At 35.7% G+C, this 14,124-nt stretch overlaps 1 protein-coding gene across 4 annotated transcripts in view; it reads left to right on the plus strand.

The window, feature by feature from the left end:
• MON2 (MON2 homolog, regulator of endosome-to-Golgi trafficking) overlaps positions 1 to 14,124 on the plus strand; it is an 87,802-nt gene that overhangs the window by 25,285 nt on the left and 48,393 nt on the right. For all 4 annotated transcript variants that reach the window (XR_010829418.1, XM_048065377.2, XM_048065378.2 and 1 more), the window contains exons 8-20: positions 313 to 507; positions 1,258 to 1,382; positions 1,732 to 1,871; positions 4,370 to 4,523; positions 6,579 to 6,811; positions 8,095 to 8,176; positions 8,871 to 9,052; positions 10,355 to 10,467; positions 10,677 to 10,781; positions 11,020 to 11,100; positions 11,187 to 11,260; positions 11,339 to 11,429; positions 12,763 to 12,864. Coding sequence is in view for 3 of the 4 variants with exons in the window: in XM_048065377.2 (XP_047921334.1) it covers positions 313 to 507; positions 1,258 to 1,382; positions 1,732 to 1,871; positions 4,370 to 4,523; positions 6,579 to 6,811; positions 8,095 to 8,176; positions 8,871 to 9,052; positions 10,355 to 10,467; positions 10,677 to 10,781; positions 11,020 to 11,100; positions 11,187 to 11,260; positions 11,339 to 11,429; positions 12,763 to 12,864 (1,677 nt within the window). In the remaining variant the exon portion in view is untranslated. The remainder of the gene's footprint in view (positions 1 to 312; positions 508 to 1,257; positions 1,383 to 1,731; positions 1,872 to 4,369; positions 4,524 to 6,578; positions 6,812 to 8,094; positions 8,177 to 8,870; positions 9,053 to 10,354; positions 10,468 to 10,676; positions 10,782 to 11,019; positions 11,101 to 11,186; positions 11,261 to 11,338; positions 11,430 to 12,762; positions 12,865 to 14,124) is intronic.

Below are 14,124 nucleotides of genomic sequence, written 5' to 3' on the forward strand. Positions count from 1 at the left end.
CAGACACTAGATAAATTAAGAAGTTTAATATATAATAAATGATGTTTTAGCAGGCTATTTTAATTTGCAAAATACAAGAAGAGGAATGTACATATGAACTTGACCATGTGATTTCATCATGTTTTTTGGTAGCTTTAAAATGGTGTCTGCCTTTCTTCCGTTTGATTTCATGAGCTTTTAATTTATACCAAGATTTACATGACTTCAGAGTACTTGATCTTAACAGTAAATGTAAATAAGATGCATAATCAGAGCTACTGAAGTCAACTGAAGTGTATCTGTTTATAATTTGTTTTTTTTTTTTTCTTTCAGCATCAAGAGTTCAGTTTTCTTCTTAAAGAAAGGGTATGCCCTCTTGTTATAAAGCTCTTCTCCCCAAATATCAAGTTCAGACAAGGTTCTAGCACATCATCTTCCCCAGCACCAGTGGAAAAACCATATTTCCCCATCTGTATGCGCTTGCTGAGAGTAGTTTCTGTTTTGATTAAGCAGTTTTACAGTTTGCTGGTAAGATTATGTTCAAATTTTCTTTATGCAATTCTGTTTTTCTAGATATATACTAGTACTGTGGTGAATAATAGCATTAATTACCTGCTGGGAACTGTTGACATATACTGAGGGAAGAAAAGTCTAAATATTGTCTTCGTCTTACATGTGTTTGTGTTTACATGTATTCTACACGTATCATTTTATTAAATGTGGGCTTATACAAATTCTCTGAGTAGATTAACTGTTGTCTTTTCTACACTTCACTTTCTTTCAGTTAAGATTTTGGGAACCTTTTTAATCTTCCTATATTGTTTGTCTGGCTTTAGATAACATTGATTACTGCATTTTGACAATACTTGCTAAGAGGCTTTTGACTCCTGTTGCTAAAGCTGTTGACAGAATGTTCATTAAAAACACATGTTCAGCTGTTCTGTACCTCCCAAGTTTTAGGTATTTGCTTTAAAAAAAAAAAAGCTTTTTTTTTTTCATTTTCATTTGTTTACTGTAGCATATTTATGATTTTTGTTCAAATACCTTTAAAGAATTTAACTCTTTCAATACAATTGCATATGTATTAGCTTGGCAAAACAGATTATTAGGTATGTTTTTTGCATAATTTTGAGTAAATACTTAGTGAAGGTATTTTTTAGATCCTGTGCAAAATTTGCACAGATTGGACTCCTAAGATGAAACAGAAGATTTTTGGAGAAAATATGCTGCAGAAGGCTTTTTCTTTTAATCTAATGGCTATAAACAATATCTTTTTAGGTAACAGAATGTGAGATCTTTCTGTCATTGCTGGTTAAGTTTCTGGATGCAGACAAACCACAGTGGCTAAGAGCTGTTGCGGTAGAATCTATTCACAGGCTTTGTGTGCAGCCTCAGCTATTAAGGTATAACATACATCAAATTTCACTTTTACTTACATTTTAAGAAATCTTTTTATTTTTCTCTGGTGGAAAATACTTCCTAAAACGTCATAAATGTCTTGAATCTTGAAATTTACATGCAATAAACTCTTCAAGATAATTTTGTATAAATCAGTAGGCAATACTTATTATCCAGGAAGGACTGAATTATAATTATCCTCATACAGTGTATTCTAAACCCTCTCTGTTTCACCAGCATCAAAGAAACATTTACTCAAAAATGAAGTTTATTCACCTAAATATTTGCAGTTAAAATGTGCTTTTAGTCTCCAAATTGTCAAATGCTTATTATATTTCCTAAAATACTTTTCAGGTCCTTTTGTCAATCCTATGATATGAAGCAACATTCCACGAAAGTTTTCCGTGATATTGTGAATGCTCTGGGGTCCTTCATCCAGTCACTATTTCTTGTACCAAGCACAGGGAATGCATCAGTGACACCAAACCAAACTGGTAAAAGCCTTGTCCTTGCTCTCATTAAAAATTTTTTTTTCTTTTGTAATGATCAAATTAGTTTTTTTTTTTGGTTTGATACAATTCTCTAGCATTCATTAATAGCTAGTTTTCAGGTCTGTTACACTAAATGATTTTACATATGTACCTGTGTCATGGAGAGGACTGCTCACAGCCAACAGAGTAGCAGTCCTACTGATCTGTATCTGCTTCTACAAGCTCCTTGGTTTGCAACTTTTCTGAGGGAAATTATGAGGGATGTATCTCTAATTTCTGACTATTATAAACTTGACTGAATTCTGTCTGATTCGGGGTGGATGTCATTGAGGGCTGCATGCAACTGAAGTTAGTTAGACAGTTCCCTTCCTCTTTTGAGAGGTGATAGCAAATTTGTCTGGATTTTTAGGGACAAAACTGGACGGAGGAAGCTAAAGGGTAAACAGACGGATCTGTGCTTTATGGATAATCTTTTTCTGTAAGCTGAAAACAGTCGCTTACTGAAACTAAACTTAATTATCTTTTTTTGCAGCCAGGGTTGTGGTGTTTCACATAGTATATTTATATTTGGTATAAGGAAGAATCGTTTTCCTGTTAATCCCTTTGCAGGTAGTCACATCTGAATTAGGGCTTTCTGCTTCTTCCCAGGGTTCTGGAAGCAGAAACCTCAGCAACAAACAACATAAGAATTTCTAAGGCTGTCTTTTGACATGCCTTCTTAAAAGAGATAATTATATTTTAATTACGTTTATTATCTCTCATGTCTACTACTAAATTAGCAAACATTAAAAAGTCTGTGTTTAGACTCGTACATCCCAGGATTCCCTCATGAAGTTTGAATTACAAGTTGGTGTTAACATTGCTTCCGTGAAGAAATTTATGTCAGTTGTTGTTTGATAGTTATCTGTATAGAAGCTGATAGAAGAATTCTATTATTTCTAGGTTAGTTTAATGCACTTAAGTAAATTAGAAAAGCATAAAACTGCATATTTTCATCATATAACACACACCACACGCACAAGAAGCCATTCACCAAATCCTCATTCTCCTCAAAACTTACATTTTTTTTCCTCACGTGAAACAGCATTGCATAAGGGACATACCCTTAGTGCTGTCACTATTTTTCTGGATTATCGTTCCAGTTTGTTTGTCCTTTACCTTTTCAATTCCTCTTGTCTGAGCATTTTTCATGTCTCTTTCTTATGCATATCTCTGTGCCTCTTTTCCTTCTGTGGCCATCTCTAACAAAGAACATATCAATTCTTAATTTTTGAACTGAATCTTCTGGCCGCAATGGTAGTCCTGTAGCAGCAGGCTGTTTTATTCAGTTGTGGTTGACTTCAGAGCTTCAGTTTTGCAATGGGTAGCCATTTCATGGGAGAAGGTGAAAGCTGCATCTGCCTAAGTTTTGTGTCACTATTATATTGGTGTAAGCCTTTTTACCACTGTAAGGAGTTAAGTTGATTTAAAAAAAAAATAGTTTATAAGTGTGACTGCTTGGTGAGATTGCAGAAAACTGCACCAGTGCAATTGTGTTCATGTCAGTGGCAGTGCTTGGTTGACCACTTTACCAGTATGGTATTGTTTTTTAACTTGTTAAGCTTTACTGTATTGAAGTGTATTCCTGTATGTTTTTGCATGTATTCATATTGTCTGGATTTAGCAGTTTAGCCTCTCTACATAATTAAACGAGAGCACACCAAAATGGCAGTTGTTATTCTGAAGTTAGGTGCTGTGAGTCACCTTTTTGGGAATCTGCACTTGTGGTACCTACTCCTAGTATGTACAGACTTCTTCCGATGTACAGGAAATGTATTTATACAGACTTCCTTGTCTTTTCATCTGTGTTTGTTTGTTTGTTTGTTTTGTATTTTTGGCTTTTTGCATTGGAACCAAAATTTATTCCATCCTAGCTGTTGTTTGGCATGTTGTTGGCTCTTCCCTGATGATGTTAATTTGTACCTTGGGATGGCGCAAATTCACACACTGGAGTTCTCTTTGAGTTTCTTCATGTGGCTTTTCATTTCTGAAATCTTTAAAGTTTGCGGTAATCTTCAGTCTTGGAATGATTAGCCTTACTTTCCTGCTACTTCTAAATGCAACTATTCAAATAGTCCTTAAATTTTATTTAAATATGTGTGAATCTTCAATAAAATATATATTATTTCATTGAGTCTATTTAAGTTCTCTTTATTCAGTGTGTTATGAATGCTGCTGTTGCTATGCCTTTCACAAAACATTTTATTCTGACTGAAAGTAGGGCAGTTAGTATCAACTACACCTTTTAAATTGATTCTTTTGCACATAATACCATGTTGCAGACAGCAGGGGGAGCTCAAAAATAGTTTTTTGTTTTGGTGATGGTGATGTATTGAGCAGGGCATCTCAGATAAATCTACATGTCTCAACTTAAAAAAATAAGTACAGAAAAAGGATGTTTGCTGATCACTAAAATTAGCCTCTGGGAATGGTTAATTTTAATACTTTGGTTTCCTGAACAGGAAGCAATGCATCTGGGAGCACTGGATCAGCACAGACAAACCCTGGAGTGCTTGGAATGGGGGGCGGTGCAACTGTATTACCTGCCTTCGAGTACAGAGGAACTTGGATACCTATCCTGAACGTAACAGTACAAGGCAGTGCTAAAGCTACCTAGTAAGTACCATTATCTTTTTGTATGTAACAAGTACTTTTGTTTATAATTTGTCTAAGGATTTTTTTTATTAGTGATGATTGAGGTGTTCGTTTAGCTGGCATTGAGGTATATTATGGCCTTTCTTGTGCAGTGGGGTGGTCTGATTTTTAACTGTTTTGTCCAAATGCTCTGTTTTCTGATCCAAACATCCCCTATGGCTCTAGCATCTGTTGGATTTTTTTTTCTACCATACTGTTGTTGTATCACTCTTCTCTTTTAGGCCTTGTTATAGTATATAACAATTTTAGAATGTATTCTGGTGGGCTCTGCAATGACAAACATTAAGGACATTAAGCCATCAGTGGAAGTGAAAAAACAGTTTTCTTAGACCCGCTTTACTTTATTTACACTTTTTATTGAACAGGATGTTCTGGTAGATATTGGCCAGGTTGTCATTCCAAGCAACGTATTGACCTATAGATGAAGGTTAGACTGTGAATACTTCTTAGAATGACCAATTACTAGTTTTTTCCTGAAGATTTTGCAGAGTGGAAATGTTTCTAAATTTACAGAGCTGTGTTACTAGGTTGCAATGCTTTTTGAAATAGTGAAAAATAGTGAAAATCTTTTCACGTCACTCATGACCACTGAGGGTCCATCTCTTCCAAATTATTATACAACCTCTTCCAGATCATTTGTACAGCCAGTGAAATTTTGGCACACTAATACTCAGTGAAATAAGCAAATAGCATGGATCTCTACTTTTTTAAGGTACTTTATCTGCCTTTCAGATTTAGAAGGACAGATTCATCCTCAGATTTCAAGACTTTAACAGCAAATATGTGTTGACTTTTTATTCCAGCAGTGACCATGAATATTCTTTTAGGTTGCTTGGCTGTTCTCAGGAACTGAAATTTTTTAAACAAAAGTAGATAAAAACTATTTCATGCTTTGTCCACCTACTGCAGCCTCCTGCTTTTCTACCTTTTCATTTTTCTTAATTGTTAACTCTGTTTTTGTGTCTTAACTACCTTATTTTTGTCGTTACTGTTCCTGTATGGAATGAGTATTGTTTCTTCCACCCCTTTTTATGCTTGCCCTGTCCCACTATAATAGAAGAAAAAAAAAGTTGAACATATGATTTACCTATATTGCATATGCCCTCAGATATGTCTGGCAGCCATCTTCAAGAAGGTTGAAGTAATAACTGAAGTGTTACATTTTTGGAGAAAGAAAGCTTTTTGGGCAGAAAGGAATAATGGCGCTATTGTATAAAAGTATCTGGTATATTGTAGCTAGTATGTAGACTAGGAATGCCTAGTCTGTCTAACAACGTTTTGTAAAGTAAACCATGAAATAGTAGTTGTTTGGGTAGCAGGCAGTTTCTGTAACAGACCACCTTGCCTTGTGCAGACGCTGCTGCTGTGGCAGCTACAATCTGTTTCCTGTTGGATTTTTAACCCAGCAGTTCTTTTAAAGTAAAATATGAAGAAAAGTGGCAGTGAGGCTGCAGTTCCAGAATAATGATGGTTTAACTGCGTGGTATTCAGCAGTGAATCATGTAAACGTTTCCTCTTTGTACAAGTAACTTACATTGTCTACCTGTGCATATAGGTGATGGATATTTGGTCATACATTATCTTCCTATGGCAGGCTTTTCCATTTGTGTGAACTGAAAAGATAACGATCATGAAACATCTGACTTTTTATCAATTTATTATAACAATATTTACATTGTCATGACTTTCTGACCTATCATCTCTGTTATTGCTATGTGCTTCTGTTCTTTGGAACAGCCTTATAAGTAAAACAATAATGAAAGTCAAATAATTCATTCAGTGATACTTGCTTATGTGTGTTAATTTCTTAAAATATTTATTGACAGGTCTAAATACTGTACTCAGTGTTTGTTCCCTTTCATTTGCTATTTTATTTAATGACTCATTTACTCTTTTCATTAGTGACTTAATAGTCAAGTAGTTGATTTTCTTGAGTTGAGAATGCTTGTTTTTGTCACTGTTCTTACTCACAGTTTTACTATTACATGATTGCTTGTCATGCTTTCAATTTTTCAGTTTGGAAATGCTGGACAAAGTAGAGCCACCTACAATTCCTGAAGGCTATGCCATGTCGGTGGCATTTCATTGTTTACTGGATCTTGTCCGTGGTATCACTACCATGATTGAAGGAGAGTTGGGAGAGGCAGAAACAGTCAATCAAACCACAACAGAGACAACTTCATTACCAGCACAAGCTTCAGAGCGGCAAGACTTGCAGTCTGTATCTGACCAATCAGACAAAGAGCTAGGTATTTGAAAATGCAAATATTATATAACATACAACAATTTATGTAAAGCAGGAGTAAGAGAGTTGATGCTTTGTTGTTTGAATTTACTGTTTTGAAATCTTATGTAAAAACTTTTAATGAAGTAAGGGTTTTTTGTTTTGTTCGTTTGTTTTGTAACAGAGCAGCAGTTATCTTAAAAAACTTGACCTGATATACTGCTTCTGTCCTGTTGCACCTTAGCCGTACACTCCTCATGGTGTATTAATGCTGTTCTACAGCATTAATACCATGCAAGTGGGATGTGAGGGAGATAATAGACATTCTGTTCTCCAGAACTACTCTTCTGCCTTCCTGTGTCCTTAGCTTTTAAGGGACAGCCTGAATGAAAGAAATGTGGCAGTTACGGCCATAGTACAGAAAATTGTATTTCTGCTAGCAAGATGAAAAGACAAATGTTTTAATGGAAAGACTTTAAATAACATGCAAGTATTTATTTAGGGAAGAATTTACCTTCTTTAAAAGTGGAAATAATACCAACTATGTCTTGTATTTGTATAGCATATGAGGACCCTGTATATCTACGTACAAAAAGACTTGGGTCTTCAGTGATTTTGGCTTGTGTACAAGGAAGCTGAGATTCTAGAGCCGAAGTTTGGACTGAGGCATCAGCTCCACAGAAGGGAGAGGAAATGGGTTTGTCTGGAGCAGGGTCTGCGGCCTCAGCAGTGCAGAGCTCTCCATGGTGCTGCAGGCAGCTCGCGCTGTGCCTGGGGGCTTGCCATGGCCTGGCAGAGGGAGGGGAGGAGTGTGGGAATCCATATGGGCAGATTATAGCTCTGTTAGGCTATATTGGTTTTATACTAGAGAAGTGAAAAAAAAATCCAAGAACCTGGGGAAATGTAAATGTGAGTGGAGAGAGATTTTTCCTTCTCTGAAAAATTTCAGTAGCGTATTTCTTGTTTATCCGATGTCCTGCACTTATGCACTTATGCCTGCTTGTTTTTGTAAACAATGATTAAAAATAGTTCTATATACCTTCATAGGGTTTTTAAAATGTAATTTAGAATAAATATTGCACTGGTGACATTTTTTACTTCAGCAGTATTACTTCAAATGTGACTGTTTAAGTACTAATGTTGTGTGTTTGTGTACACATGTATGTGTGTTTGTGCATACATATATACATGTGTACACAAACTTGAAAAGTTCTGGTAGCAAACATTGAATGTTCATGATAATATTTGACTTTAATAACTTTCAATTGTGCATTTCTACTATAAACAAGTATATGTATTTCATTGAAGTTAACAGAGCTGTCTGGGAAGAAATGGTCAATGCCTGTTGGTGTGGCCTTCTTGCTGCATTATCCCTCCTACTTGATGCAAGGTATTTGGTCTTCCATTTGTCTTGATTTTTCAATTCCAAGCTGTATTTTGAACTGAGTTTTTATATTGGTTGACAGTTGTTTGAGAGAGCTGTTTGTAGTGCGTAAGTAGAGAGGTGTCTGTGGGTTAGTGATGGCTAGACTGAGCTGTTACAAGTAAACTACATGAAGGTCCCCAAAATACTAAAGTAAACCTTTAATATATTTCAATATAGAATTAATCAGATTTTCAAAGACTTGCATTTAAACTATTTAAATGAATTTTATTCCTTTATTACTCTGAATGTTTCAACATGTTGAAGTGATTCTACTCATGTTGTGACTAATGTTTATAAAAGCCTAAATAATATCTCAGTACTTGTTTTAATGTACAATTCTTCAAGTGGAAGAGCTGTTTATTAAGTAATAATCTTGGTAATTTTATTGTTGCTTTCAGAGAGTCTTTTGCTATCAAACACTATTTTCTTAAATTAGTGTTAAATATCTCCTTATAGTTTCCTTTGCCAAGTCATTCATAACTAAGGACCAATTTTATAGGAAACAGACCTGGAGAATTCTGTTGATTGGTTATGCTTGCTCTTCAGTATTTATAGCATTGTCAGTTTCAAAGTATGAGTTCTCATTCATTTCACTTTTGGTTAGCTGCCTTCTGTGCCACGGGTTAATTCTTACTAAATGATGTATACTGTTTTTCAGCACTGATGAAGCTGCTACTGAAAATATTCTAAAAGCAGAATTGACCATGGCTGCGCTTTGTGGAAGACTGGGTCTTGTAACATCAAGAGATGCCTTTATCACTGCCATTTGCAAAGGTTCCTTGCCTCCTCACTATGCCCTTACTGTATTAAACAGTACAACCGCGGCTCTGTCCAGTAAATGTAAGTATATGGATTTTCCTTTATTATTTAAATGTGTTTAATTTTGTTCCATATATTGTCCATAAATCTAAACCCCTATTTTTATCAGGGTATGATTGCAAAGACACACAACAATATTATTGCTTGGCATAAAGCACTTGGCTGTACTAAATTTACTCAAAATCTATAGTCAAGATCTAGACTGCCTCCTTTCCAGAACTACTTAGTCTTGCAGCATCTGCTAGGTATCATTCTAGTCAACCTAAAACTTCCCTGGATGCTTAGCATATATCAGAAGTTCATATTCTAAGGAGATCTGTCTGTCATCCTAAAGATCTGTTAGGATATGTAACTAAGGCATTCAAATTTCAAAAAAGTCCCTGTCAAGAAACTCAGATAATTAGTATCTGACTAGAAGATCCTACATTTGTGGTGTGCTACAGTCTTTTCTACAATTGTATAGTGATTGGGAGTACTTACTAACTAAATAGAAGGTCTTAAGTTCTGAGCTCCGTTGAGCTTCAAAGAGATTCAATCGGTGCTTCCCATATCCTGAGATAATGTTGTAAATCATGGGGCATGTCAAGTGAGGATATACTGTTTCTGATTTTGAAAATTAGTTGCTGTGTAGCTCGAATTCCAACTACCTGGTGAATAGGCAGTTGGGTTTACTATTAGACCTCTTAATATGAAACAAAAATACCGTAGTATTAAAACAAGAAGTGGAACCTTTTCTCCAGCTCACAAGCTAAGTGTATTATTAGATCACAAGTCTGTGAAGCAGTACATGTGACTGAGCTACACTAATCTCTGGGGAGATGAAGCAGTGAACTTAATACTATTTTAGTTAGGTTACTCTTCTTTTAGCAAGTGAATTATAGAAAGGGTTGCCTGTAGTCCTGCATTGGGAAGACTTCACTAGGTAGCACTTGTGAAACCTTAAATCTGAGAACACTAGTAAAGCGATATTGCACAGTCATACCATTTACAGATAATAACCACAGGTGACTGAGTTGAGACATAATCTGAGGATCGTACCTTAGCATCTTAGCACTAATATTTTAGTCTCGACACAGAACATATTAATATATTGCAAAAGAGAGGGAGAAATTACTACTAGTTCCTTTAACCCCATAAGATAATAATATAATAATCTAAATATAACTAAAGGTTTCAATTAAGTATTTCAATGAAATGTAAGCTATCTTAAAACTAATACTGTGAAAACATTTTTAGGAGTATGTTTGCTGTCACTCAGGAGTGGTGGTGGTTGTTACTGCATTAAGTACTGGATTTAAAATTTGTTTTTTTTTATTATTCTAGCATATTCCATTCAGGGACAGAATGTTCAAATGATCAGTCCCTCAAGTGAGTCTCATCAGCAAGTTGTAGCAGTAGGGCAACCCTTAGCTCTTCAGCCACAGGGAACAGTAATGGTAAGTACAACTTGTAAACAATCTGTCCTTCTTACATGCTCCTTTCTGCATCTCAGCGTCTCTGTTTTCGTCACAAAACTAAAACCCATCAGGTATGAGCCACTATGAAGAAAGTTAACTCTATCCCAGCCAAAACCAGCTCACCTAGAAACATTCTTATTATAGAATAATAAAAAACGTGTTTTGATTTTTTTTTTTTTTCTTTCCAGCTGACTTCAAAAAATATTCAATGTATGAGGACATTACTCAACTTAGCTCACTGCCATGGAGCTGTTCTTGGTACATCATGGCAACTTGTCCTGGCTACTCTTCAGGTATGATTCAAAATATTTATGGTTTCTGATTTCTTGCCTTTCTTTGTACTTTAGTTTTGAGATTTTATGTGACAAACCAAAAAAAAAAAATCTATTAATGATGTACTTTGAATTGTCTTGAGTAAGTACTGTAGTATTTTCCTTGAATTCTGGCTAGTTGGAAGGCTGTAAGCTAACTTGAGTAGAATGTTTGTTTCATCTCAGCTTTTCTGCTGAAAATCATCCTTTTGTATTTCAGCATCTTGTGTGGATTCTGGGGCTGAAACCTGGTGTTGGGGGTGCCTTAAAACCTGGAAGAGCTGTGGAAGGACCCAGCACAGTAAGCATGATTGTACATTTTATAGTTAATGATTATGCGGTATTTTCTGTTGCAATCTATGAGATAATTATCTGTCTCTTTTCAAGGTTCTGACCACAGCAGTTATGACTGATCTACCAGTTATATCCAACATACTTTCAAGGCTTTTTGAAAGCTCACAGTAAGAAATCTTATCTTACAATTAAAATAACGCGTGTGTATCAAACTTGGTTGGGTTTTGATAGCTGTTATTTTTCAGGTACCTTGATGATGTGTCTTTACATCACTTAATAAATGCCCTTTGCTCCTTGTCTCTGGAAGCCATGGATATGGCCTATGGAAACAATAAGGTATAAAAAGAGTTGTCTATTTTCTTCTTATGTGCTTTTGTGAAAAAAGCAGATAACTTCTGCATTTGTCTTTTAAGCTAACTATTTCTAATGTTAAAACAGTAATACATTGGATTTTTTACTCCAGAATAAAAAATAAATTATGAACCAAAGAATGTCTTGTTTATAATGGCTTCTATGATTACTAAATCCTGTGGGCATTCTCATCGTGTTATTGCTGTGGTTTTTGTTCGGTAAGGAATAATGTCATGTGTTTCCATTTATCAGATCATGGATGGATAAAATTTTAAAAGTCCTTGTAATTTCAGAGGATAGGTATTCTGACTGGCGCAGTATGTTCTGTGAGATGCTAATTTTCAAAAATTTTTATGATATATTTCAGGTAAAGCATAACAATTTAGATATTAAATAAAACGGTTTTTCTCATTTACCTGGGAAAATAGTAGTATTCCTGTCAGCCTCAGAACATAATCTTTAGCTCAGAAAGTTTAAAGACTGTGTGATTGAAGAAAATTGAATATGTCTTCTAGTCATAATCTAATCTCAGAGGAGGATTTGTGAAAGTTTTCACTTGATCTATTACACTAGAGATAATGATGACAAAGTATACTTGATAATATTTGACAATTACAGTAACAAGGCAAAGAAAAGATAATGAATTAAAATAAGATCTTTTGTGTGCTTAAAAACCGGTTGAAAATGAGAATAAAATATCAGCAGAAATGTGAATGGTGAGGAGCAGAATAATTCCAGTGCAACAGTCAATTTTGAATATATGTCTATTGATTTATTGGAGCTTATAGTAAATATTTGCATGTGTATTTGATGATGGGAAATGTACCAGATTCCTGTAGGGCGTTGATGAAGCAGATGGAAGATAGAGCATAAGGGGAGTCTTAAATGTTGCATATGAACAAATAATATAAAATTTTAACTTTAAAAGTTGTGATGGAAAGAAGGCTGGTTTGCTAGTAAAATATGTTATAAAACTGGTTGGAGAGGGGACTATGTAAAAATGGGAGTTTTGGTAGGATTATTATGGCTCTGGTTTATTGTTCAAACTTGGAGAAAACTATTTAAAAAAAATATGAAAAAAGTATTGTTCATGATAGGCTGTTGCTACCCCCTTGTGGCTTCTCATGAAGTACTGCAGAGGCTGTGGAAACTTCCCAGCCATACTACCTCGGCTGTGAATGCTGTCACAACCGCTTGTGAAATGCAGTACTCAGTGGAGACTTAGTTACATCTTAATTTACAAATTAGAACGTAGTGAAAGGCTCTGACATTATCTAAGTTACCTCAAAGTCATGTGTTCAAATTCCCTTTTACTAAGGAACCATCGCTTTTTGCTGTTGCTAAATTACTGGAAACAGGACTAGTTAACATGCACAGGATCGAGATCCTTTGGAGACCTCTGACGGGTCATCTCCTGGAGGTAAATAATTGCTTTTATCAGTTGTCCTAGAACTTAGTTTGTAATAAGGAAGACCTTGTGGCAATGCATTTTTAAAGAGTAAATATTTCTTTTAATCTGACGTGTATTTAGGTGTTCTGTTTCATGTTAGTTGTTTTTGCACTTTGATTGCATCACAGCTTGAATTTAAAAGTTAATTTAAATATTTAAATTCCAGTATTTTGTAGTTCTTACTGACTGTCTTTATGTTGCTGTTGGTCTTTATATATGTGTGTTTTACTTACGGTAACACAAACAGGCTTTATTTGGGATTCATCTAGGGAGATTTTAAGATATGTTTTTATGTCCATACCAGATGGATTGAAGCCATTAGGTATACTAATGAAGTTTGTTTGTTTTTAATAAATGTAAATTAACATTTAAAATGGTTTCTTAAAGAGAATACTAGCAACATAGGTGTCATAATCCCATTTCAATTTGTAGAGTAAGTATTTTGACTCTTCCTTGGAAAATGTGTTTCAACAAGGAAAAAATCTTAAATTCTGAATTTGAAACTAAAAACAAGGGAAAGAATATCATTGTAAAGTTTTATTTCTCTACAGGGCTAGGTAGAAGAGTGAAATACAAGAACAGGGTTAGGTTTACAGAGGGTAAAGGACTGTAGTGCGTTAACCTTGGCAGGCTGCAAAGTGCCAACACACCACCCTCTCCCTCACCCTTCTAAGCAAAACAAGGGGAGAAAATATGATGAAAAAAGCTCGTGGGTCAGGATAAGGACAGGGAGATCGCTCACCAATTACTGTTAAGGGCAAAACAGACTTGACTTGAGGAAGATTAATTTATTGACAATTAATAACAGAGTGGAATAATGAGAAATAAAACTAAAAGCACCTCTGGCCAGCCCCTTCCTTTTCCCAAGCTCTTCTCTCCCAATTTTTCTACCTCCTTCTCAGCCACGAGCGGTGCAGGGAGTTGGGGCTGTGGTCAGTCCATAGCACTTTCTCAGCCACTCCTTTCTCACTTCCTTCCCTTGCTTCAGTGCGGTGTCCCTCCCTTGGGATACAGTCCTTCACAAACTGCACCACTGTGAGTCCCACGGGCTGCAGTTCTTCAGGACTGCTCTAGCATGGGGCCCCCTATGGGCCGCAGTTCCTTCCAGAAAACCTCCTCGAGTGTGGGCTCCTCTCCACAGGCTGCATTTCTGGTCAGGAGCCTGCTCCGCCGTGGGCTGCAGCTTCCTTCAGGTTGTGTCCACCTGCTCGGCCATGAGGTCCTCTGCTG

The sequence above is a fragment of the Anser cygnoides genome, chromosome 1 (assembly GCF_040182565.1).
Source record: "Anser cygnoides isolate HZ-2024a breed goose chromosome 1, Taihu_goose_T2T_genome, whole genome shotgun sequence".
In the NCBI taxonomy this organism is placed as follows: Eukaryota; Metazoa; Chordata; class Aves; order Anseriformes; family Anatidae; genus Anser; species Anser cygnoides.